Source organism: Mya arenaria, chromosome 6, assembly GCF_026914265.1.
Source record: "Mya arenaria isolate MELC-2E11 chromosome 6, ASM2691426v1".
NCBI lineage: Eukaryota > Metazoa > Mollusca > Bivalvia > Myida > Myidae > Mya > Mya arenaria.
This window is the reverse complement of record NC_069127.1, coordinates 36,641,127-36,665,551: the sequence shown is the minus strand read 5'-3', so window position 1 is coordinate 36,665,551 and position 24,425 is coordinate 36,641,127. Positions and strand designations below refer to the sequence as shown.

The 24,425-nt window shown below is 33.8% G+C and overlaps 2 protein-coding genes across 2 annotated transcripts in view; one reads left to right on the top strand and one right to left on the bottom strand.

Annotated features, from left to right (window-relative positions):
* The window catches only part of LOC128238551 (sperm-associated antigen 17-like), a 49,680-nt gene extending 28,899 nt beyond the window's left edge, over nt 1-20,781 (bottom strand). Inside the window, 15 exon segments of the mRNA XM_052954591.1 lie at nt 297-461; nt 4,113-4,331; nt 7,112-7,318; nt 7,812-8,088; nt 8,376-8,513; nt 8,796-8,963; nt 8,965-8,990; nt 10,040-10,193; nt 12,032-12,207; nt 15,129-15,218; nt 17,041-17,232; nt 17,661-17,850; nt 18,501-18,692; nt 18,923-19,063; nt 20,592-20,781. Coding sequence (XP_052810551.1) covers nt 297-461; nt 4,113-4,331; nt 7,112-7,318; nt 7,812-8,088; nt 8,376-8,513; nt 8,796-8,963; nt 8,965-8,990; nt 10,040-10,193; nt 12,032-12,207; nt 15,129-15,218; nt 17,041-17,232; nt 17,661-17,850; nt 18,501-18,692; nt 18,923-19,063; nt 20,592-20,684 — 2,428 coding nt within the window. The 5' untranslated portion in view covers nt 20,685-20,781.
* A 1,488-nt stretch (nt 20,782-22,269) lies between these two features.
* LOC128238889 (enoyl-[acyl-carrier-protein] reductase, mitochondrial-like) lies at nt 22,270-23,698 on the top strand. Its single transcript, XM_052955198.1, has one exon. It carries the CDS (start codon nt 22,313-22,315, stop codon nt 23,438-23,440), a length of 1,128 nt encoding a protein of 375 aa, XP_052811158.1. The 5' UTR covers nt 22,270-22,312; the 3' UTR covers nt 23,441-23,698.
* Nucleotides 23,699-24,425: the final 727 nt, after the last annotated feature.

Genomic DNA, 24,425 nt, shown 5'->3' with positions numbered 1-24,425 from the left:
CAATTTATCAAACAATCGTCAGTCCCTTAAAACAGGATCAAGTTAGGCACATTAATTTTTTCAGGAAAAATTTGTGTAATTTCAAGTGCCAAGACTTTAAAGAAAATGACAAATATGATAATCACCATAAACTCTTTTTTATTTTGTTTAAGCGAGCAATTTGGCTATGAAAATAAGTTACTAAAGCCTGTAATATATACCTCAACTAGTTTTCTTATTTTTAAAAACGATGAACTTAATATGATGAATAAAATTATTAATGAATTAGAGTAATAATCTCTAACACCCAAACTCACCTGATGGAGACCTTGACCTTGACCTCCGACCATCTCGAGAGCTTGACCTTGAAGAAGGTCGCAGGATTCCTTTCCGACTATCCGAAGAGGAGGAGCGTGACCCAGGCTCCTTTTCCACTGGGGAAGCTGGTTTTTGGTCTTCTGAAAGAGCTGGGGACTGAGCACCTGAAGAAATAAATACAATAAATATCAAAAATAGAAAAATAAATACATTTAGGCCATGCTGAAAGAAATAAAAGTTTGCAGTGACCTTACCAACTTAATGACCTTGAAATCACTGACCTTGAACTCACTAAAAATTCCTTTACTTAGGTGGGGGTTTTTAACTTTGGACTCGGAGCAAATTAGATAAATATAATGGTGTTTCTTTTTGTGTTAAATTCATCCCTTAAAAATCATCATTAGAAAATATTCCCAGTCCACCATCTGATCTAGTTAAATAAAAAAGTATTGGTCAAGCAACTGCAAACTCACTATTTATCAAAGAGAGCCTAAAGAAAAATGGTCAGTTTATCATTTCTCTGTACAATCATATTTAAGCATACTTAACTCAAATATAATAAAACTGCAATAAAATCCAATGAGCAAAATGAGTTAAAAAAGAACCCATAGAAGTTAAAGAGACTCAGTATTAAATGCAAAGATTTTTTTAATATTCTAAAAAACTAAGAAATTTAACTTAAAAGCAAGAAAAGAAAAATTATATATCAGAAGCAAAAAAAAAAAAGAAGAAGCTATTGTGGGAACACAAATTCTCATCTGTAGTTGATTTTCAGTTGAAACAAGGGGCAGAACTTGACAATTATTTGAGCTTGTTTATGGGGTTTGCTCGATACTTGTGCATATTGCCTTCAATATGTGTACCAAGTTTCATTCTTGTCAGATTATTGTGTTTTGGCCATCTTAAAGCTTATGCACACCACAACAAAACTTGCCAATTATTAAAAGTAGAGTTATGGGTTGTGCTCAATACTTGTGCATATTGTCTGTTGCAACATGTGTACCAGGTTTCATTCTTGAAACATTATTGAGTTTTGCCATCTTAAAGCTTTTGCACACCACCATTGCCGATGATTAAAGGACACCAAGGCTATTACAATACTTAAACTTTTTTCTTTGAAATACAGACAATCTAGAAAGTTAAAATACTTTCTTAATTATATTTAAATGCTACATTATGTTATTTAAGAATTAAATGAAGCTAAGTTAATTAGATTTATGTGAAAATATTAATCTCAGAAAAGGACAGAAAATTGCTAGATATTAAAAATTGTTACAAAATAATTAAAAAAGATTAAATAGTTAGCTTGTTAACTACAAAAGCAATGAAAAAAAACCCAATTCAACTTAACAAGGTCAGCACTGCCAAAGCAAAAGCAACAGATCTTTTGTCCGATACACAATTTTCTGTTTCCTCAGTCAGTTGCCTAATACGTAATAAATATATTCTTAATCAAGTCAAAAAGCAGGAAAACCATACTTGAAATGTAAGATAATTAATATTGTAATATATGCATGACTTATTGTTTGTTTTATCTTTCATTTTTAATCTCTCTGTCTCATGAGGGTCAAATAATGTTGTTTTTTGTGTGATGGTGTCTCATGATAACACAAAAGCCTTTGATAAAACACATACAAAGATAGGCAGACCTTAAATTTGTTAAAATATTATATATATATCTTTGAATTAACCAGAAAAAGCATTATATCAAATAGATAAGATTAAAGATAGATAAATCTAATGTAAGAGACATAGAAAGAATGATTAAATAGAAAGTAACAGATCTCGATGCTGTTTAAAATTATAAGAATAATTTCAGAAATATTCTACTGGTTATAGTGTTAAATAACTAAGCTTTCCGTGAAATAATCTTATTTTTATTTAATCATATTTTCAATATTGGGGGGGAATTTATCACATAAATTTTGAAAACTTCAATTTAATGTAAAATTGATTCTTTTCGCTCATTTCTCCACCAATGTGAGCGCCAGGCTAATTCTGATTATTTTTTTAGAATAGTTTTGAAGAAAACAACCAATCCATATGAGATTTAAATTAGTTTTTTTTAAGTGAGTTCATAATAACGCTGACTTATGTAGAGACATTCATGCCAATACTAAGATCGTTATTATATTTTTGGCTTTACTGGACAACTACACAGCAATTTTCCTGTGCCGTTCTTATACAAATTAAAATGGTTAATTAAAGCCAAAATAATATAAACAATAACATAGTAGACAAGTTTTGGTAACTGCAATTTTAGGATAATTCATGTACAATTTATATTAGATTATTTCACAGAACGAGAGAAAACTACTCCTCTAAATATTAGTTCCTTAACCTGGTTCTTCCACTTGGATCCTAACTAAACAAAACAACAGCAAATACACGGTTAATAAGCACAAATACGTTAAATAAGCACAAATACGATTTACAAAAATAAACTACCATAGAATGCTTCAATTTTGCGAGGGTTTAATTTTTGCGATTCTTTGAGAACCAACGAATAGGGGCCATATTCAATATTATTCTTTTCCTTGTCCTTAGACACGCCTCAGTGATTCAATTCAGTCCATTGGCCAGTTATTTTTTACAGTCCAATCAAAACACTTCTTAAAACCAAGTGAAATCTAAGATGGTTAATATAATGAAATTAATAAATTAACCAATAGGCAATAATTATATAACAGCATACAAATTCTAAAATGTATGAAATTCACTTTAGTAAACAATTGTGGAAAAAAGGCCACGCAAAATTAAACCGAACTACAGTATTAGTTAAAAAATAAGCAAAGCAATTCAAACCATCACAACATTTAGTATATTTGTAAGCTATACCAAAAATATATTAGAGTTAAGTAAAGAAGGAATGACTTATTAAAATTCATCAAAAAGCAAAGAAAGAATGCAAATAAATCATTAAGACATATTTAGACAATCTAAAACAACATATATCTTGAAGAGGGGCAAATTTTTAAATTCTAATATCTTGAATATAAATGTTCATTTATCAGAAATTAGACACACATATATTTCTGAAATATAAACTAAAAGAAAATTGACCATTGACAACAATTTTCCTTATAAAAAAATACTATTCAACCATTGTTCAAATATTTTATCACTGTTATCTAAAACTACATGTAGTCTAAAAGTAACAAATTGTGTTTAAGGGTATTAAATCTAGCCGAGTATAGTGTTAGGCCACACCAAATTCATATTTTGTATGTCTGTTTTCAGCATATTTTTTTTTTTAAATTTCCAAAAAAAATATTTATAAATTGTTTAACTGCCTGTTTCTATATTTCACTTAATAGTTCAACAAGTTTGAAATTGCACTTGGATGGAACATAATGTTCAACATTTCTAGTATCAAGAATTAATTTTATGGGAAATAAGTATGTTTACTGTCTCCTGTTTAAAACTAAATGAGAAATTTGGTATTCTTATTTTTATTTCCCCCACTGACTTCAATTATTTTTGGTCAAAATTTGTTATAACAAAACTTTAAATTGGTGTGGCCTGACATACAAGTTTCTAATAATTCATAACATAACATGCATCCTATATTTCCCTTCTTGTCCTATTATCAAACTATATAATTTTTATGAAACAAATGTATTAGGAATAACAACAGCTATGATACAGCACTTCAAAGTTAGTTTTTTTCGGGCAATCTTTTAACATTGGTTAGCTAGCTGTTAACTAAGGTATTGGCGTAAACCACTGTTATCATTGGTAAGCTAGCTGTAAACTAAGGTTTCAGCATACACCACTTTGAACACTTGTTAAACACATATCCACATGTTTATTACGTTTTCCCGATTTTTTCCCGCCTTTGCCTCCCTTCTTTTTTCCACTGTCAGCAGAATCCGAGCGGGATTTCTTCGATTTTCCAGGAGTGGGTGATTTTTTTCCCACAGGAGGGCCTGGTCTAGGAGCAGGAGGGGGTGTGAGGGGGGTGGGGACATCCCCCGGGTCAGACATGGGGGGTGTGTCTGAACCAAGGGAGTTAAATAGGTCTGATTCTGCCCCTAAAGAAGCAATTTATCTGGTTTTAGTAAGAGTTATATCCCCTTGCCTTTAGGATTGAATCATAACAAAATTAACACATAACCAGCAGCTTGGGAAAAAAAAAGAATCAATTCTATAAGAGACAAAATAAAATGAATATATCAGAAAATATATAAAAAGAATAAAAGAAAAGATGTTAACTGAAATACTTTTAATAAGACCCAAGACAAGTAATAAAGGAACCAGTAATTTTCAGTTTCACAGAACATAATTGTCAATTCTGTAAAAAATTATTTTTGATTTTTTTTTTGGAAAATGATAAAACAATTTAATCAATAAGAACTCCTCAGCCATTTTTAACCAAAATCAACCTCGGATGTATGCTGCATCAGTTAAGAAGTAGTTTGTAAAATTTTAGTTAATAACATTAATTTATTGTACAGTTATATTATATAATATTATACCTCACATAAATGTGTCCCTTCTTTGTATATATAAACTCGATTGGTCCGTATATCACTGTATTTTGATGAAAATCCAGTTTAATGACGTCAGCGGTCCATATTTTATTTTGGCCGGTCCAGACCTCACCAAAAATGTAATAAATTGGACCGCTGACGTCATACAATTGGTACGTGTGCTATTTTCACAACGGCGAAAACTTGTCGCAAGTAAACATTATTAGCTTTGTTCAATAAAACACATTTGTAAACATCGCTTTAAAAATATTTAATGGTAATGAAAAATGTTCGGTATAATATAAGAAATATAACACACCACTTTGGGCCATATGGCATTATAAGGACCGGTCAGTCAGCCCCCGAAGGTGAATGGACCTCGGCTAACGCCTCGGTCCATATACACTTTCGGTGGCTGACTGGCCGGTCCTTATAATGTCATATGACCCTCAGTGGTGTGATATATTTCTTAAATATAATAAAATAATCTACTGTGAAGTGTTTTTAATGTGTCTTTTGTATTACTCAAAGTTAAAATTAAATTGAATGCCAGGGAATTGTGTATTTGCATAAATAATTAAGATTCCCAAGAGTAAAGTCATTAAGATTAACTGCTATCTTTGCTACGCTATCAGCTACTTACACAGAGAAGTTAAATGTAAAGTTTTTTGACATTGAAAACCGCCCATATATATCATAGGTTACAATTGTTTTCAATGGAAAATGGCAGAGGTGTTCCGAATGACAATTTAATAGGAAAGTTACTGGATTCAGCTTCATAACATGATAAAAGTATACAAGGAGACAGGAAAAAGTTGAATAAATAATGATTTAAAATAAATAAATAAAATACAAAACTTTTTTTCATTGTATGTTATAAACAATGTAGAGATAAAATCATAGAATGGGAACTGAATTGATGAAAAAATACATTCTATTCAGTTTAATAGTAGGTAAAACATTAATAAAATAATGAAATGAATACTGTTAAATCAGTTGTTTATAAAAAATAAAGCAAACTTTAATTGAACAATATCTATCAAATAAATTAAAATTACACAACCAATTTGTTGATGGAAAAAAATGAAAGAAAAAAATATCATTGTGCTTTGATATGCATTTTGTGAATAAATGTATGTGAACTTTTGCAATTTTATAATTACAGATGGTGTTTGGTGTAAAAACATCAGTGTAAGAAACTGGCTTTATGAATATACATGACAACGAAGAATTTGAAAAAAGGCTTTTGATATACATGCAATAAACTTAGAACTGAACTATAGGGTGTTTTATAAATACTTTTTCAATACCTTTTTTAGACTTAGACCGACCTCGTTTTTCTGATAGCAGACAAAATATAAAATTGAAGTACAATAGAATAATGGGCCGATTGTTCATAACTTTGTTAAAGTTAACAATGATTAACAACATCGTTGTTAACTTTTTAACCTTAAATATTTGATAATGTGCTCACATATTTAAATATAAAAAGTACAGCTGAAACAGTTGTCTCAAATACTATAAAAAATACAGCAGATACAAATGAAGTAATTAAACTTCCAGAGCGAGGGCTCTCGCGAGGGGGCGACTTGGGCGAAGTTGTTTCTTAGTTGAAAGTGAACAACAATGGCATTAACAACGTTGTTATTTTTAAAAAAGTTCTGAACAAACAGCCAAATGAAGATTTAAATTTCCATATCAAAGAATGGGAAGAAATAAGAACTTCCAAACTCTGTTTCCAGATTCTGTACTGAGTTATAGCTTCTCAAGTCTCAAATAGTTCATTATGTGTTAGACGTATAACTAAAACAAAGCAAAAATAAATCACAGCTCCAATGGTAAATTAAAGGAGAGATCATGTCAGAAAAAAGCTCATTAAGCTAATGTTTCTTGTTAGCATGTACCAGATTTTTGTATCTTGTATCATGAAAATGAGAAAAAAAATTGAGCCCGCACAGGTAGGATTTGAAATTGTTAAGTTCAAGTTCATGAAAATTAGGGAAACAATCAACCCAGGTATTGTGCTTAGAAATACACTCAACAAAATCAATGAAGGGTCACCTATTGAACATGTTTTCAGTGAAATATCAGTATACTGAACTTGCATCTCAGACTTCTGATGGAAGCCTATTCTCCAAGTAAGGTGCAAATTAACAGATGCCTGCCTTGAAGAACATGTTGTGTACCAAGGGGCTTATATGAAAGTTATAATGAAATCTGAATGTTGACAAATGGTTGTTGTAATAAGTGACCCTTTATTAATTTTATTTGAGTGTATTTATAGTTCAAAACCCTAACCAAACCACCTGTTTCTATTAAAAAAAAATTGTCCAGTTTAGTACCTGAGCGCTCGTCCGAGACAGGACTCATCCTGACAGATTCTTTCTCATGTTTTGGTATCATCCCTTTGAAGAACGGATAAGGGTCGTCCCAGGGTACGGCTGTGTGCTCGAGGCCCTCACTGTCCCGTGTGATGATGAATCCATTTGAGTCGGTCGTTGCAAAGTCCATCGACTCAAACACAAACTGCTTGAAGGCTCGATCTATTTCTGTGAATAAATGTTGACCTCAACATACTAGGAAATACAAAAATATTTGTCTTCACCGATACTTTGTATAAGACAGTTCAATCCTTATAATCAAGATTGTAAGGCCAAACATAATTTTTTTCTCACTGAAATGTACTTTATACACTCTATGATCATCATCTAACCAAGAAACTTGTATTGAATTGCTGCAATTATGAAAAAAAAAGTTGAACAAATCAAAAGAAGCACTTGAAAAGGTAGCCAAATCCCATGTGATGTAGCCACTGGTACTATTTTGATATTTCGCTCTACTAGGAATGACATTTTTATGCCAGATGGAGGTTCAAACCATTGTGGAATCTCCCTCACCCCACCCACCCAACTAGCGGATTGAACTGTTATAATATTATATATATATATATATATATATATATATATATATATATATATATATATATATATATATATATATATATATATATACAAAAATCCATTAAAACTCAACTATTCTAACCTGACTGAACAAGCCCGTCAGTTGCACAGAAATGTACAAGCTCTTGCAGTCTGGCTGCCCGCTCCCGCGCCACACTGGAGGTAGGCCGGGGAAGCTGGAGCATCGTCGACACCTTCAACTTCTTCAACATGTCTTCTTCGACCTTCTCCGGGTCAAAGCCGTACATTGCCTTCAGATGGTGGGTGCGCTGCGTAATGTCATCATGTGGATTTACCAGAAGTGGCTGTTTGAACTCCTCTGGTGGCCGCTCTGGTAGAGATAGTACTGACGACAGGGCCTGTGGATATGTTATATATAAATTTAAATAAAAGAAAACATAGATGATTATTTATCACGATTAAAAATCATCAAAGTTCTCTATACCACAACTTATGTGTTTATAAAAGAATAGACAATAATTGTAATGTTGTAAATCATTGGTTAAAGGTTTCAAGCTTATCCAATCAGAACACAATATTAAAATAAACAATGACATCACAACCACTTGCTTGTTATACAATATGGACGTCATGTTTTATTTATACATAAGACTAGGCAAACCAAATTGTTGAGTGAAGCCCTTACAACATGTTCCTCCTCAGTAAGTGCCAGCTTGAATGCTAGGGAGCTTAGATGTTTGGCTAGGTCGGAGTTGAGCCCGTCGGCGCGCTGCGGGGGCTTCTGTTCACTGGGTGGATCAATATTTTGCTGCGTTGCTTCAATCTGTTAACAGTACACAAGAATTGAATATTTTAACTGCATTAAATAATTATGTTCACATTAAAAAGATGACCAGCAGCGGCAGACAGGTTATCTTTTGGCATGTTTGCATATTCAAGAGATTTGATTGGTCAGAAGCATTTTTTTTTTATAAAATATTGACCAACCAATAAACATTTCCCAATAAAAAACACAAATTATGTCAATTCTGGGTTACATCTATTTTCGAGGCTGGTCAAAATCAATTTAAGGCATTATATCAATAGAGAACAAATTAAGACTTACCTGTTCCAGCATGCAGTTCATGACAAGAGGAACACTGACGCTTTCCTGTGGCACACAGTTCATGAGGTCATTGTAGAACCTCATGTCCACTTGCGGGCTCTCTAATTGCTCGCCCAGGTTTAGGGAGGTGACACTAGGTGCAGGCTGACCAGCTGGAGTGGGTGCCCCCCGACACTGGGCCTGACTTGTCGCCCTCTGGGAATGAAAATATAGTGGTTGAATAGTCTGTTCACACAGTAGATGTGTTCAATGCTGCATAATTCAGCAGTCAGTATGACCTATCACATTTATTACATTTAAGCCCTAGCAAAAGCAACAGCTAGATTGTAAGTTTATTTAATCCTCCTTAAGTTACAGAAATGATAGTTTATATGTCTACAATGAAACTTTATTCTCTAAGCAATGTTTAGGTTGTCAATTGAGGCTGTTTAGGTAGGCAATGGAGGCTGTTTAGGTAGTCAATTGAGGCTGTATAGGTAATCAATGGAGGCTGTTTAGGTAGTCAATTGAGGCTGTATAGGTAATCAATGGAGGCTGTTTAGGTAGTCAATTGAGGCTGTATAGGTAGTCAATGGAGGCTGTATAGGTAGTCAATTGAGGCTGTTTAGGTAGTCAATTGAGGCTGTATAGGTAGTCAATTGAGGCTGTTTAGGTAGTCAATTGAGGCTGTATAGGTAGTCAATTGAGGCTGTTTAGGTAGTCAATTGAGGCTGTATAGGTAGTCAATTGAGGCTGTTTAGGTAGTCAATTGAGGCTGTATAGGTAGTCAATTGAGGCTGTATAGGTAGTCAATGGAGGCTGTTTAGGTAGTCAATTGAGGCTGTATAGGTAGTCAATTGAGGCTGTATAGGTAGTCAATTGAGGCTGTTTAGGTAGTCAATTGAGGCTGTATAGGTAGTCAATTGAGGCTGTATAGGTAGTCAATTGAGGCTGTATAGGTAGTCAATTGAGGCTGTTTAGGTAGTCAATGGAGGCTGTTTAGGTAGAAAATTGAAACTGTCTTGTTAATGCAGTTATTTACTTCCCTGTCTGAGCGTATGTGAGTTTGGTTGGTGGTCCGATCAAGAAACCACACTTTCACACATCATTGTGCCAAGGAATATGACTTAGCATTTCTTGATAATCCTTGAACAACAAATCAAGTGTTAACTAATTGCTGTATTTAACCAATGACAATTCCGATGATGACTGGCACCAAGGCTATCAATATACCTCATGTTTTTTAAGACTAAAAAGATTTCTACCTCCAACTGGTGGTGCTGTGGAGGTGGGCAGCCCATACAACGGCACCTGTACAAGGTTTAGGTTCTCCAAGTAATTGTGCCACTGGCGGCGCGCATCTATCAAGTCGTAGATCATGCACGCTATGTCCTCAAACAGGGATGCACCAAACTGCGCCTGCAGAAAAAATGCTTCATTTAAAGAAGTATCAAGTAAGATAGACTTAATGAGAACATCTGTGCCCAATTTATAAAGGATTGGTATGTTTGTTTTTGTAGAATGTTAAACGGTTCATTTATTTGGTAGGCCCAGTCTTCGTCGTAACTGGGTTGTCCAATTTTAGCACAGGACAAGTAAATACTGTTTTGGGCAAGTCAAAATTCCTAGAAGTGCATATATCCGAAATTTAGATCCCTCTGTTTTCATAATTCCTTCAGCAACAATTCACAAATCCTGATTGAACGTTATTATCATATTGAAAATTGGGTTTCGTAATTTACGCATGAAATGGTTATTTTGGGCAAGTAAAACTGTTTTTGGGCAAGTGGTTTTCTTCAATTACTTGCCCGAAAGGACAAGTGCTGAAAAGAAATTGAGGCAAAGACTGTAGGCCCAAAAAAATCAATATCCGATATTGCCAGTTGGCAAATAATTTGGAGGAAATATCTGAATATTTTCAGATGTATAAACAGCCTTTTCAAATAATAGATATGGGTCCTTCTGAGCTATTGGGTAATATTTTTTTGACAACACCTGAACAAATAGAATTGAGTATATCCTGTAATGCATGGGTTCTAGTTATGGCAGATTTATTCACCATTTATAAATGGTACGTTAGAAGATAGTTCAGAATGCATAATATATACAAATCAAGTTTTTTTATGAGCTACATTGAAAGTTACGGACGTTACTCAACATGCTTTGACATTGGTTTGACATAAAAATAAAGTGCTAAATTGGAGATGAATGTTAATTTACAACAAGTTGGATGCACAGTGTACATGCCCATAGTGATCATTTCTCAAACATTGTAATGTAAAAAAGAATAAAACATTAAATTGTAAGTGTTACGGACGTTACCCAAATTTTTGGACTTTACATTTGTTTCTACATATCAGATTTGACTTCTAAACTTATATTAGCTTTGTAATCTCTTTATTACAACGTAGACTATAATGTATGTACTTTGTAAATGTTTATTTGAAGGTAGGAAACAATTCTGGACAAAATAATGTTCGGACGTTACTGTTGACAGTTTGACCAAAATTCTGTTTGGACGTTACTATTGACATAGGGCATTGGATTAACGCACCATATTATATTAAAAACCAACAAATTACATGCCCTATGGGTAAGAGGTACCTAAAATGCATGAGAGAGGAGAGAGAGAGAGAGAGAGAGAGAGAAGAGAGAGAGAAGAGAGAGAGAGACACCTGGCGACGGTACTACTGACCTTTATATGAACCCGGTTGGAAACATGTTATGACAATTATCAAGGTCACATGTTCTCTTGGGTGGACACAAAATAAAAGCTTCATAACTTTATTATTATTCCTAATAAACAGGACATTTTAGTTATCGTTTTCTATATCCTTGATATAAGTTTTGAAAACACAAATGTTATTTATTTATATTCCAAGTATAATTGCAATTTTACAAGCATTTTTATAAAAAAAAAAAATATTACTCAATAGCTCAGAAGGACCCATATTTCTTGATTTTCAGCGATATTTTAAAATTCTGCTATTTACATTACTCTGCAAATGAATACTATTTTCTGTTCTACTTGAAATGTAATTTCTTTATGATTCTGTCTTAAAACAATTATCATGTACATTAATCTTATATTGTGAGAGGGAGGGTTTTACTATTAACATGCTGATAAAAATCAACCTTGTAATAAAATTTGTGTAAATGATTTTTTTTTTTCAATTTCAGGAGATATTTGTCCCCGCCGAGAGATCCAGGATTTCCCCCAACCCCTGCCAGGGGATATGGCATGTATGCTGACGTACCTTCTGTTCAGCATCCTCCAGATTCTGAGGCATGAGGAGACTCTTCACCTCGTAGTCTTTTCTGGCAATGTCGTGCAGACGAGACTGCCGTAACAAGATGGCCGGCAGGTCACGCCAGAACGATTTCAACTCATTTGCAAGCTCCGCCTTCTCTTCTCTTGCAGCTTCCTCTGCAGCTAATAAGTCAACAAAACAGAATTTGATTAGGCTATTCTTAAAAAAAAGTTTGTTTGCAGACTCGCTTATGCACCAGTCAATTGTAACCCTCCCAGGTCCAGGGAATAGCGGGGACTTTGACTTTCGGTCCAGCAAAGCCCGGGTTAAATCCCTGCCCTGCGGGGACGAACCGCTGGTAAAATCCCCGTACCTTAGGGACCCTAGGTAAGGCCCATTCTCTGCTATATTTGGCGCGAAGACAAAACCACGGCATTTACCCAGCACTGCGGGGCCACCTGAAAGGTAAAAACACGGCCCATTTTCCCGGCTATCCCCGGCATATCCCCGGACCTTGGGGAGTCTGTGGTTACAATTGACTGGTGCATTACTTTATAATGAATAGGTAAGGAAATTGACACTGACTGCAGAACTTTATAGATGCATAAAGAGAAAATAATTACTCAAAGGAATTTTTATCAACTCAAGAGATAAAAAAGTAACTTATTTTCAGTGAGTCAGTCGATGCACAGCAAACAAAAGTCTTTTTCAAGATGACCTTAATTTTAACTTACTGCAGATAATCATGTTATTCATAATTAAATCTATGATATCATTATGATTTATTGTAACATTTAAAAAGATTTATGCTCTGTAGGCAATTGCATAAATTTTTAAAAGTTATCTTTAGGCTTGTTTGCATATTTATATATATATATAGTTATATATATATATTAAAGTGATTTGATTGCTTAAAATTATGTTTTAGATAAATATTGACCAATCAATAAACATTTCAAATAACTTTGACCAAACCAAAAACTTAACCAGTTTTATACAATTGGCGGCAGATGTTTGATGCCTAGGTAATAAAAAAATAAACTCAGAAGGACAACAAAACTACAACTTTCATGCAAATGGATGGAATTTAAACTAAAAATATGTTTAAACATGCTAACTGAAATCAAAGCTTATCTCTGAAAACAAAACACAGTATTAGGTAATCTATACTTGACTATACCATATATATATATATATATCTAAGCAACCCATCCAAACAAAACAAAATATACTAGCGGAATAAGAAACTGTGTATAATTCGAAATATTATATTCAAAATAACGTAAAGTTTTTCAATGAGTTTACAGTAAATTACGCCCTTTGAAAACCTCAATTGTTTGACATATAAATGCTACTGTGAACATACTTACTCCGAGCATGAGATTATTTTCAGAATTATGTAATGGTTTGACTTATTTTGTTTAAGTTCATACTTATAATAGTTTTAGTGGTCCACATTGTCTTGTGTAAACAAACAATTAACTGGGTCATCCACTATTTATATCTAATCAGTCATCTGATTAAAATAACAAAATGGCTGACTGCCTATTTACTGAAATAAATGCATTGGAAAACTTGAGCAATACTGCCTTCTCATTGGACAGAATATAATGTTGACCACTAAATGATAATCTTTATTAATTGCTATTTCTAAGGTTATATAAGAACTTAAGGTATATTTTGGCATGCACAGTTTGTTTTTTATTCCGCTGGTATACATTAACATTCCCTAGCCATATTCTCCAACCAAATTAAAATTTAGTGGCTTATACACTCTTTTTGTTTTCAAATCAACCAAAATTTAAACTATCTGAATTAAAATTTCTACCGGTTATGTATCTAAATTTTTAACACACAATATACATTAGAAAAATCACTAAATTGTCTGGTGTTTCTACATTTAATATACTATTAAAAATTATATTTAAAGGGACTCGTTCATGTTTAATAGGGTCAGACATTAAATTTGTGTGAAAAATGTGAACTAACAAGTATTTCTTTTTACATTTCCATTACCACAAAATCAAAAATGAGCTCTTAATTAGTATAATTGTTAACAGATTCTGAACAAAATGACCTAAAATGCTCTTTTCTGCCAAAAAACATTCGTAATAATAGTAAAAATTGAATAATTTTAGACTAACTGACTGTTTGTCAATTACAGTAGGTAAAATCAGTCAAATTTGTGAATGTTGAAAAAAATAAATATTAAAATTGTCAATATAATGTCCTTTAAATGATAAGCAGAGAAGGAGAGTTCTTTAGATTACAAGAAGTTGTACAAAATTTTAAGTAGACATATATTAGTATACATATGTATGATAAAACTTGAGTATGGCAGAGCAAATGCCAACTTCAAGTAAAAGAGGGCATAACTCCGCATTCATTAAAGACTGATGAATGGACCTTGCTACACATGTACTGTTTGTAACTGTCTCTTTACCAAGTTTCATTAGAATATCTTGACCAGTATTAGCCTAATTGCAGGCAGACGCCATCCTGACAACTACCAGGTAACACCAAGGATATGATTATACCTAGACTGTTTTTCTGGAAAATTGACCAGCTAAAAATGACGTTTTTTTAACTTACCAGGGTAAATGTAAATGTAAGATCCAGGGGGCCATTTCATCAATATCCTAACACCAATTTCATACCCAGAAAGGATTTAAAAAGTGCAGTGTGACTGTTGAAAATATCTTCTGATGAAAGGGCTCATTTTAGTATTTACCTCCAAAACATGCAATACATTCTAAGGTTACAAACATACAAATACAAATCCTTGTACAAAATGTTTGGCAGCCATTCAAACAATGATGTACCATTTTGGTCATTCAATCAATTTCTTATTTCAAAGAAAAATGTATACAGCTGATATACTGTAATTTTAAAGATGATATGACAGTAAGTTGAACAATCATTGAGTTTGCCTTTAAAAAGCTGCACACAAACTTGTACACTGTTCACCTTAAACAAATTAAGAACTATAAAATACCCCCAAAATGACCAAAATGGTATCTCATTTACCAAATGTAAAATCCTTAATGTTAATCTGTCTATGTACCCAATACATTATTTTTAAATCCCCACAACACAAGTTTACCGCTGCTAGAATTCAGGGTGGATTGTGAGGCCCCCAGGGACTGCCCTGACAGGAGGGACGAGGTTTTTGAGGCGCGCTTGACTGGTTGAGCTAGGATATGAAGATTCAGTTTGATGACTCATGTATTTAACCCCGAGCTCGTGAACAACAAAAGTACCGGTATATACTTCACTTCTGGCAAAGCAAAATAGTTTTTTGTGCTCTTGCGGTGAAATGTATTGCTATTTCACACTGTAACCAACAACTATCTCTATATGGTTGTATAAATTAACTGTTCTCATTTATATTATAAATAAAATCTCCAACAATTAATAACATTTTTATACATTTTTGATAAATAACTAGTGTAATAACTTTGGATGTGATGTCATAAATAAATAGTGATGAAAACATTTTTGATGTTTTATGTATTAAGCGCTGTAAGGATTTAGAAGATCATCTAAGTGGTCAGTCAATATAAAATAATAATATAAAAATGTTAATAAATGTAAAATCAATGATACCCAACAAATAAAAGAGAGGAAATTAACTTACCGGGTATTGAAAGTAAAATGGTAATAATTGATAAAATTACATTAAAGCGAAAATGTATAAACATAAAAAAGGAAAAGAAAATGCGAATATATAGAACTTAAATACTGAATATTTAGAATAGAATTTCTTTGAAATGTTATTTAATGGATTAAAAGATACTGACGTGTATTATTTAGGTTTAAGAGTTCACCTGCACTTTGAGTTGATTTTGTATCTGCAGACTTTCGCTTGCTTTTAGGGTCTTAAAAAACATATTTCAACATGCAAAATATTTGTATATATAAAAAATATTTGTTTATTGTTTTTAAATTTCATAATATCCCCCGTCTCTTATTATTCAGTAAATTCATCTGAATTCAATTGAATCTGTGACATAAAACAGATGCTACTAGCTCTAATTTCAATTCTAATATGGTTACAATGAAGCTTCAAATAAAATAGAAAAAAAACATGACCAAATTCCATACAAAAATAATATCATAGTAAGTTAGTAACGTCAATTTTTTTTTATCATCAACATGATATTGTTTTATTTTTTAATGGTAATTCCTAATTGGTATAAAAAAAATCCATAATATTTAGTTATAATAATAATAATTCTAACTCCTAAATTATATAACACATGAACAGTATGAAATATGAAACTACTTCATAAACTATTTAGTATAACCATATATAAACTAAAGTTCTTGCAAAACATATATATAAGAAACCCAAAATCAATTTAAAAAGTCTAGCTATAACAACTAGAAAATAGAAATAAATTAACTGTATTCACCATGAGGACTCTTACTATTTTTAGCGGCATTCTTTTTATTATTAGCTACAATACATATGCGATAGATTTTTAAATACATGTACAAAATGGTAGACTCAAATAATGAAAATGATCATTTACAAGTAAAGTATGCAATGTTAGTTAATGAAAGATGTTACCTGAAGACAGTTTTTTTTTCTTTACCATTTTATTTATCATTTTAATAACGAAATTATAATATTATAATAAAAAATATTTTCAAGATGAAAATACAAATTTCACCTGGCTTCAAATACACATGTCATTTCTTGACACAAACTGACAGCAGCAAATTATCTGAACTAATACAGAATTAAATAAAATCATTACTAATTTATTTCCATTGTGGCAAAAGATGATGGCATATATAAAATCACTATCAAGTCTGTTTCCCATGTAAAAACCAGAACTTGTGCTATTTAGAGAGGCCATGTGAAAGTTCCCTTGATCAGGATCAAACCCATAACCTCTGTAATGAGAGGCGAACACCGTAATTACCACAAGGTCTCTGACAACATGTTTGAGATCAGTCTCAGGGTAATATTATGTTAAAAGAAACTATTAGAAATATAAAAAACACACCTAATGTCTTTTCATCTTTTTCAATGGGCTGTTCATCCCCCTCTTTTGGCTGAAAGTAGGCGTAGTCCTGTGAGTTGACAGCCATGATGGTGGACACGTTGAGCCCAAGCTCAGCCAGGAGCCCAAATAGGTTCGGGTAGTGGAACCCGTAAATCACAATATAGTGGTCAGCACCATCATCCGGCTCATCATCTGAGGATTTGCATGGCAACAATATACAGTTTTGCAACAATTGATTCAAACTTACAAATATTGTAATAATCAAATTAGGAACAGAATAGTAATACATAATGCTCAAGGGATACATTATTTTGTCCATATAAACTGCAAAAGCAATGCAAGCCAACACCTTAATTTGATTTAGAGGCATAACTCAACATATCTTTCAGCAAGAGTTATGTAACTTGCTAAATAACTGTCTACTGTCAATGTTAAAATGTTAACCATGTTTTGTTAACCACATTTAAGGTATTACAATTTTTCATGGTTTTCCTATTATTGCCAACATTAAAGTCTAACTATAAAGATACTTGAATGTTTGCTGGTAATAACACCAAGGCAGTGACATAATGTTACTCAACTTATTTAGAATTGGATCCTTTCTTTCATATCTAAGTTACCTATATATTTCCCCTCAGGGTCCTCCTCCCCACGTTTCCTTAGTTTGCTGCCATCTTTGGACTGCTGGGGTTCCGGTGTTTTCTTCCCGCCACCCTTGCCCTTCCCTGGGGACTTGGCCCTTTCTTTGCCCCCTCCTCCTGCTGCCTTCTCTGCTGCCTTTGCCTTGGCCTTTTCACGTTCTAGTGCAGCCTTCGAAAGAAATCAATACAAATTCAAAATCATTGTTGTTTTCTTTTCTTGTTATGATATTCACAACAACCAAATTTAACATTAAGAACATTGAATATAAAAGATTGTGAAAGGTCATCATAGTATTGTACATTAAGTGTTAAACGTTCTTCCTTCAATTTATGATACAGTATTAGCTTTCAAAGAAATGTTATATTAATATAAATTTTAGTGTAACAGATTGGCAGTGATTTTGGGGTTTCTTAAAACAATTGCAAGAACTTTTAATTTTCATTTTGCATTCTAACATGCAAAGTATTATATTAGACATACTCATCTAGAAATCAAGATAATAACAATGATCATTAACATTATTATTCATTATCAAATAGTATGACCTTTTATGGTTGTTAACAGACATCAGTTACAATTTATTATACTCAAACAAAAAAATCACTAAGACGTTGAGAATGCTACGGATAATACTACCAATATGTTAAGTTACATGATGATCAAACAATTTTAGTGTTAAAAAATTTAACATACACCTATGGTTCATTTAAACAAGATCCTTTGCCTTTATTTTCTAATGGTGCCACAATTAAAAAATCAAGACAGCACCATTAAAAAATAAAGAAAAAGGATCTTATTCAAATATCAAATCCAAATACCTTTTTCTCAGTGTCTCTTCTTTTCAGATCATTCTGTTTGATCCACAGAAGTTTAAACTTGATGAGTTTGGCCAGAAGAGGCAGTGGAATGTCCTCACCAATGTCCAGGTGGTTCTTGCAGGGTTCACAAACTTCATAGTGCGATGGCGTCTCTTTCGGTTTCTTGCCCTTTGGATTACCTAGCTCTTGTACCTATAGAAACAAATAGTTTTAAGCCTATCTAGCGGTATTTAAAAATAGAAGTATTTTAAAAATATCAGTTTACGTAGGTTTCTTGCTTATAAATAAATATTAGGACTATTTTCTTTTTGTCAAATTATCATTGATACCAGATCAAAAATACATTTATTTTCATACTCTGACTTCACCTGTAATAAACATAGAAACAACAACATTGAACTGTAAACTGTAAACAAACTTACATCACTAAAGAGTGCTTGCTTTGAGAAGGAAGAGAAGAGCCTTCTAGAGCCAGCAGCAATATTCTGCCCAAGAATGTTGATCCATGTGTAGTCATCTGCTTTTTTGCCAACAACAAATGTCACATTGGCCTTCCATTTTTCCTGAATAGCAAGGTTATTTAGATCTTTGAAAGCACAAATTTGCATACCTGCAAATCCTGTAAATTCATGTGTATGACAAAATGTAAGATTTAAAGTAGAACTCATGTCAAAATCGAGCATTTATTGTTGCATCGGACAATGGGTCAAAACCTCAAAGGTCCTACACTGCAAACACTTTGTAGATTAACTCCCTTGCAAATGTTAACAATGGCTTTTATCAGCATATGTAAGATGGACAAGGTAGAAAATGTGAGGCGTAAGGCATGAACAAACCTTTTTTATTGATAATCTCAACTGGTTATGTAACATACACTAGTGTTGTTTTTATTAGTTTTATACATAAATCCTCTTTTTTATGTCAATGCAATCAACAAATCAGAACATCCAAAATAGTAAAAGAATACATATTAAAGTAGTCCAAATAATTGTACGTTGGCGGATTTTTTTTAGATTTTTGATATGGCAAATCCTTCACGTACAAATTGTTTAGTATCAAATGTGGGTAGTTGTTCCGATCAGGATTCCGGGTTAAAGCATATAGAGTCTATAAAATATCATAAAAACAAGAAATATTACCAGATAATGTTATTTTATATTAGTTCCGTACACAAAAAAATAAATATCCAACTTATAATTATGAGTTTGACGGCTTTTTTTCATTTCATTCTGTCAAAACATAACGATATATACATGAAGGGCACCTGCAAGGCTTCAGGGCACAGTTTTAAATCGCTCGGAACATTTCGGCCATGGCCGAGTTGTTACGATTGTATAACGAGGTCTATCTCGAAGCTTTGTCGGAGGAGGCCGAGTTATTACGATTGTATCGAGTTGTTCCCCTTCGCATAAATGTTTTTGTGTCAGTCAACTTTCGTTTTATTGGAAAGGTAAACAACTTGTTTTAATGCATTAAATGCTTGTTTAGTGCCAAATAACATTTCACTTACATGGTAAAATATGAATATAACTCTTTATGATCAATTTCAACCATAAAATACTTCACTTAAAACAATTTCAATATTTTTAAAACACCCCCGTTTTTTGCACATTCCCGTTTAGACGTTAGGGATTGGAAGAATCCCGTATAACACGTCTATTATTTTAGACTACATATTAAAGCTGAGTGGAAGAGTGCCGCTGTTTCTCCGGGGATCAAATTGATGACAGTTACAACACCAAAACAGAACACCAAACTGGTAACTGGTAAATCAAGTAATTAATTATTTATGCCAAGCAATGTACATTTGCTTTAAGCCACTAACAATATCGTTTAAATTTAAGCAAAGTAAACCAAAGTGGCAAAGTGTTCTCAGTTTATTGTCAGTTATGCACATTTTAAAAGCTAAACCACCAAATAAAACAGCAAGGAACTCTACCGTCAAAGACAACTGGACAGCTTGATTAAACCCACCCTTACAGTTATGCTTTTTGTCACTATGGAGTTTGGATATCGCTTTTAACATATGAAAGTAAGAATAATAACATTCTCATGTTTCTAGACTTAAAATAATGATATAAGGAGTTATACCTCTTCGAAAACTGTAGTTAGAAGGGCTTGCTCCCATTTCGCAGCACCCGCTGCTCCTTGGGCGCTTTTACCCCGCTTACCAGCTTTTGACATTATAAAACAGACAAATAACGGCAGAAATTTCCAAAATTATAAAAAAACAGGTTATTCCGCCATGTTGTTTTATGTTGTTGCTATGCAAGGTGCGCGTTCTGAAATCGATCACGGAAACGCTTGTCTTATAAGGGTAACGCTCGTTCACTAGTCTCAATCATTCAGCCGCTCTGATCAAAGTCAATGGACGGTAAAGACCCGGATCAGAGGGTCGGTGGAATTACCGAAATCCCAAATCCTGGTAAATACCGAAATCCCCTTTCATTTTCATAGGTATATATATCGTTTTCATTTATATGCCCGGATTTAATACTTTATTAATTGTGTTCGAATGTTGTATGCCATAATTGTTGGAGGTTGAAGAGGGGTGGGGTGGGGGTTGTGGTGACTAAAACCCGGGACCCCCTTTCATTTACATAACCCTTCTCGACACACAACTTGTTCACAATACACATTTATTATTTTTACTGGTTAACTTTATTTAGCACCCTTTCGATACACACGTTCAAAGGCGCTTTACAACGAAATAAACTTATTACAGGCAATATCAATAAAATATAAGACACCTTTAAAACAATCAATATACAACATTATCAAAGTACGAAAAGCAATCAAACAAATATAAAATGTGATATTGTACTAGTCGTTAAAACATTAACATATATGAAATTGAAAGGACTTCCCGGGATTTAGCCCTCCCCCTCGTCCGACTTCCACACCCCTCTCCACCCACCAAGAACTTTGGCATACAGGTCACGACCAAAATGAAGTAATGTATTAAATATCGGCGTACACACCCTCGCATACTCTTTTGTATGTAAGGTACGAGCCCTACCCTCCTTTACCTCTACAGTTTGAAATGAGGTATGTGAAAGTAGTATTTGTGACTTCTTCATAGCCTCCCCCAATTCCTCCGACTTCCCCACGCATCTCAAACCACCAACAACTACGGCACACAAACCACCTCGCAGACTCTATTGTATGTAAAGTATGATCCCTACCATCAATTACTTCCACACTTTGAAATGAAGTATTGGAAAATAGTATTTGAGACTTCTTCGTAGCCACCGACCCCTCCTTTGACTCTCCCACCACTCTCCAACCAACCTCAACCACGACATACAACCCACTTAAACACAGTACAGATTTAAACCATACTGCATTCTCTTTTGTATGTACTTAGAAATATGAATGGGGTTCCCGGGTTTTAATCACTCCCTGCCCCACCCCAACTACTCCGACTCCCCCACCCCTCTCCGACCACCAATAAATACAACATTCAACCCACTTAAACACAATGCAGTGTTGAAGCCCCGGCGTTCGAACCTACTCGCATACTCTTCTTTTGTATGAACTTATGTAAATGAAAGGGGGTCCTGGGTTTAAGTCACCACAACCCCCACCCCTCCTCCGACTTCTCCACCCCTCTCCAACCTCCAACAATTACGGCATACAACATTCGAACACAATAAAGTATTAAATCCGGGCGTATAAAAGAAAACGATATATACCTATGAAAATGAAAGGGGATTTCGGTATTTACCAGGATTTGGGATTTCGGTAATTCCACCGACCGCGGATCAGATGCAAGCGTTTGAGTTTGTTTTTATCCAAACTGAACTGTCAAAATGAATTCAGCTTTAAATATTTCGCTTAAAAGCTTTTCCAGGCGGTTACTGCGACATGACAACTATTACTTCGTATGCAGACATGCCCTTAGACGTAGCTTCAGTGACATTCAGTCCATCTCAGTAGTTTATAGTGAATATGGAGACCCAAATAAGGTCTTAAAGAGTGAGCAGAAAGTAATAAATGGGCCTCTGAAATCAGGTGAGGTTTTAGTAAAGATGATGATGGCCCCAGTGAATCCATCTGACATTAACATGATTGAAGGTTCATATTTCCTGAAGCCACCACTCCCTGCAATTGTTGGAAATGAGGGTGTTGCAGAAGTTATGGAAGTCGGGGCGGATGTTCAGGCATTAAAGGCAGGGGACTGGGTTATACCGAATCAGGCAGGATTTGGAACTTGGCGAACACATGCAGTAGCAAAGTCAATGGATTTAAAAAGAATATGTAATGATATCCCACCTTTAAGTGCCGCAACTATTGCTGTAAATCCATGCACTGCTTACAGGATGCTTAAAGATTTTGTGAGTCTCAAACCTGGAGATGTTGTCATGCAAAATTCTGCTAACAGTGCAGTAGGACAGAGTGTTATTCAGATAGCCAAAGCATGGGATGTTAGAACGGTAAACATTGTAAGAGATCGAGAAAATCTTGATGAATTAGTTGAGCAGTTGAAGTCAATGGGTGCTGATCATGTTGTCACTGAAGAGTTTTCAAGGAAACCAGCCATGAAAGATCTGATAAAATCACTTGGAAAACCACCAAAATTAGCATTTAATGGTGTTGGAGGTAAAAGTGCAACAGAGTTATTAAGGCATTTAGGACAGAAAGGTATCATGGTCACATATGGCGGAATGTCAAGACAACCTGTTATAGTGCCTACAGGTGTGTTCATATTCAAAGAGGTATCTTGCATCGGATATTGGAACTCTCAGTGGAATTATGAGAATGCCGAGAGTCTAGAACGAGACAAAATGTTTGACGAGCTCTGCCAGATGATAAGAGAGTGTAGACTTCTCCCCCCTCCAAGTGAGATATATAACCTCGACAACTACGCCCAAGCTGTTGAAAGTGCCATGTCAGGATTTCAAGGCAAAAAGAAAGTTCTTACTATGGAAGACTTCTAGCGGCTTTGCAATCCAATTATTATAAACATCACACCAACATGATTTTAACACTGGATTTGATCAACTTCTTGTGAAAGACTATTAATGTATAATGCTGAAAATAATTTACATTGTAGTTTATGTATGTTTTTAGAAAGATTTATAACTTTTGTTAGTATTTTTGATATACATAGCTTTGATAATTTGAATTAGTAAACATTAGAAAATATATTGTATGATGAAAGTTTAGCCATGTAAAGTGCAATGCAGTTATGGTATGTGAAATATCAAATGGTTTACTTACATACATAGTTACTTATTAAACAATTATATTTAACTGTGAGAATGGTACAAAGGGTCTGCCTTGCACCCAAAAGGTCATGTCCCACCAGGGTGATAGTGGTCCAGTGGTATAAGAGTCTGCCTCTTGCCCAAAAGGTTCTTGGTCTAAAGCCACCAGGGGTACTTTCCCCATGGCATCTTCCTAAGGACTCATTTCTGGTTTCTACCTGAGAGTGATTCATATTAGCTTTCAGCTTTCTTCACAATTGAGCAAAAATAGATAAGTTAGCTTGATACATGACAATTACCTTATCAGTTTTTCTACTCAAGATTGAGGTGAACTTTTGTCACCTTGTCCATCCACTCGTCACATCTTCCTTCGAAGAATGTGTTTAAAATATGACCTCCTCTAGCTTCAATTATGTCTAACATGACTGTGTTTTAGGACAAGTTTACTTGAGTTTTTACCACTGGCTTGACAACGTTTAAGTAACAGTCTGGAAAAGCCTATGAATCTGTAATATTTACCATAAACCCTTCATATGACCTTAAAGGGAATTCGCTCATGTTTTGGCACCAAAAATAATTTTACCGTTAATGAATCTGGAAACACATGAATTATAAATATATTACTCTTTGGTACCGAAATTGCTGAAAAAAAAATACAAATGAAGTATAAAAAAGATCAACCTGGTTGCAAGTTAGTAACAGATTTTAAAATTGT

Coding starts and splice junctions, on each gene's coding strand:
- LOC128238889 (XM_052955198.1), top strand. CDS start 22,313: ATGAATTCAGCTTTAAATATTTCGCTTAAAAGCTTTTCCAGGCGGTTA.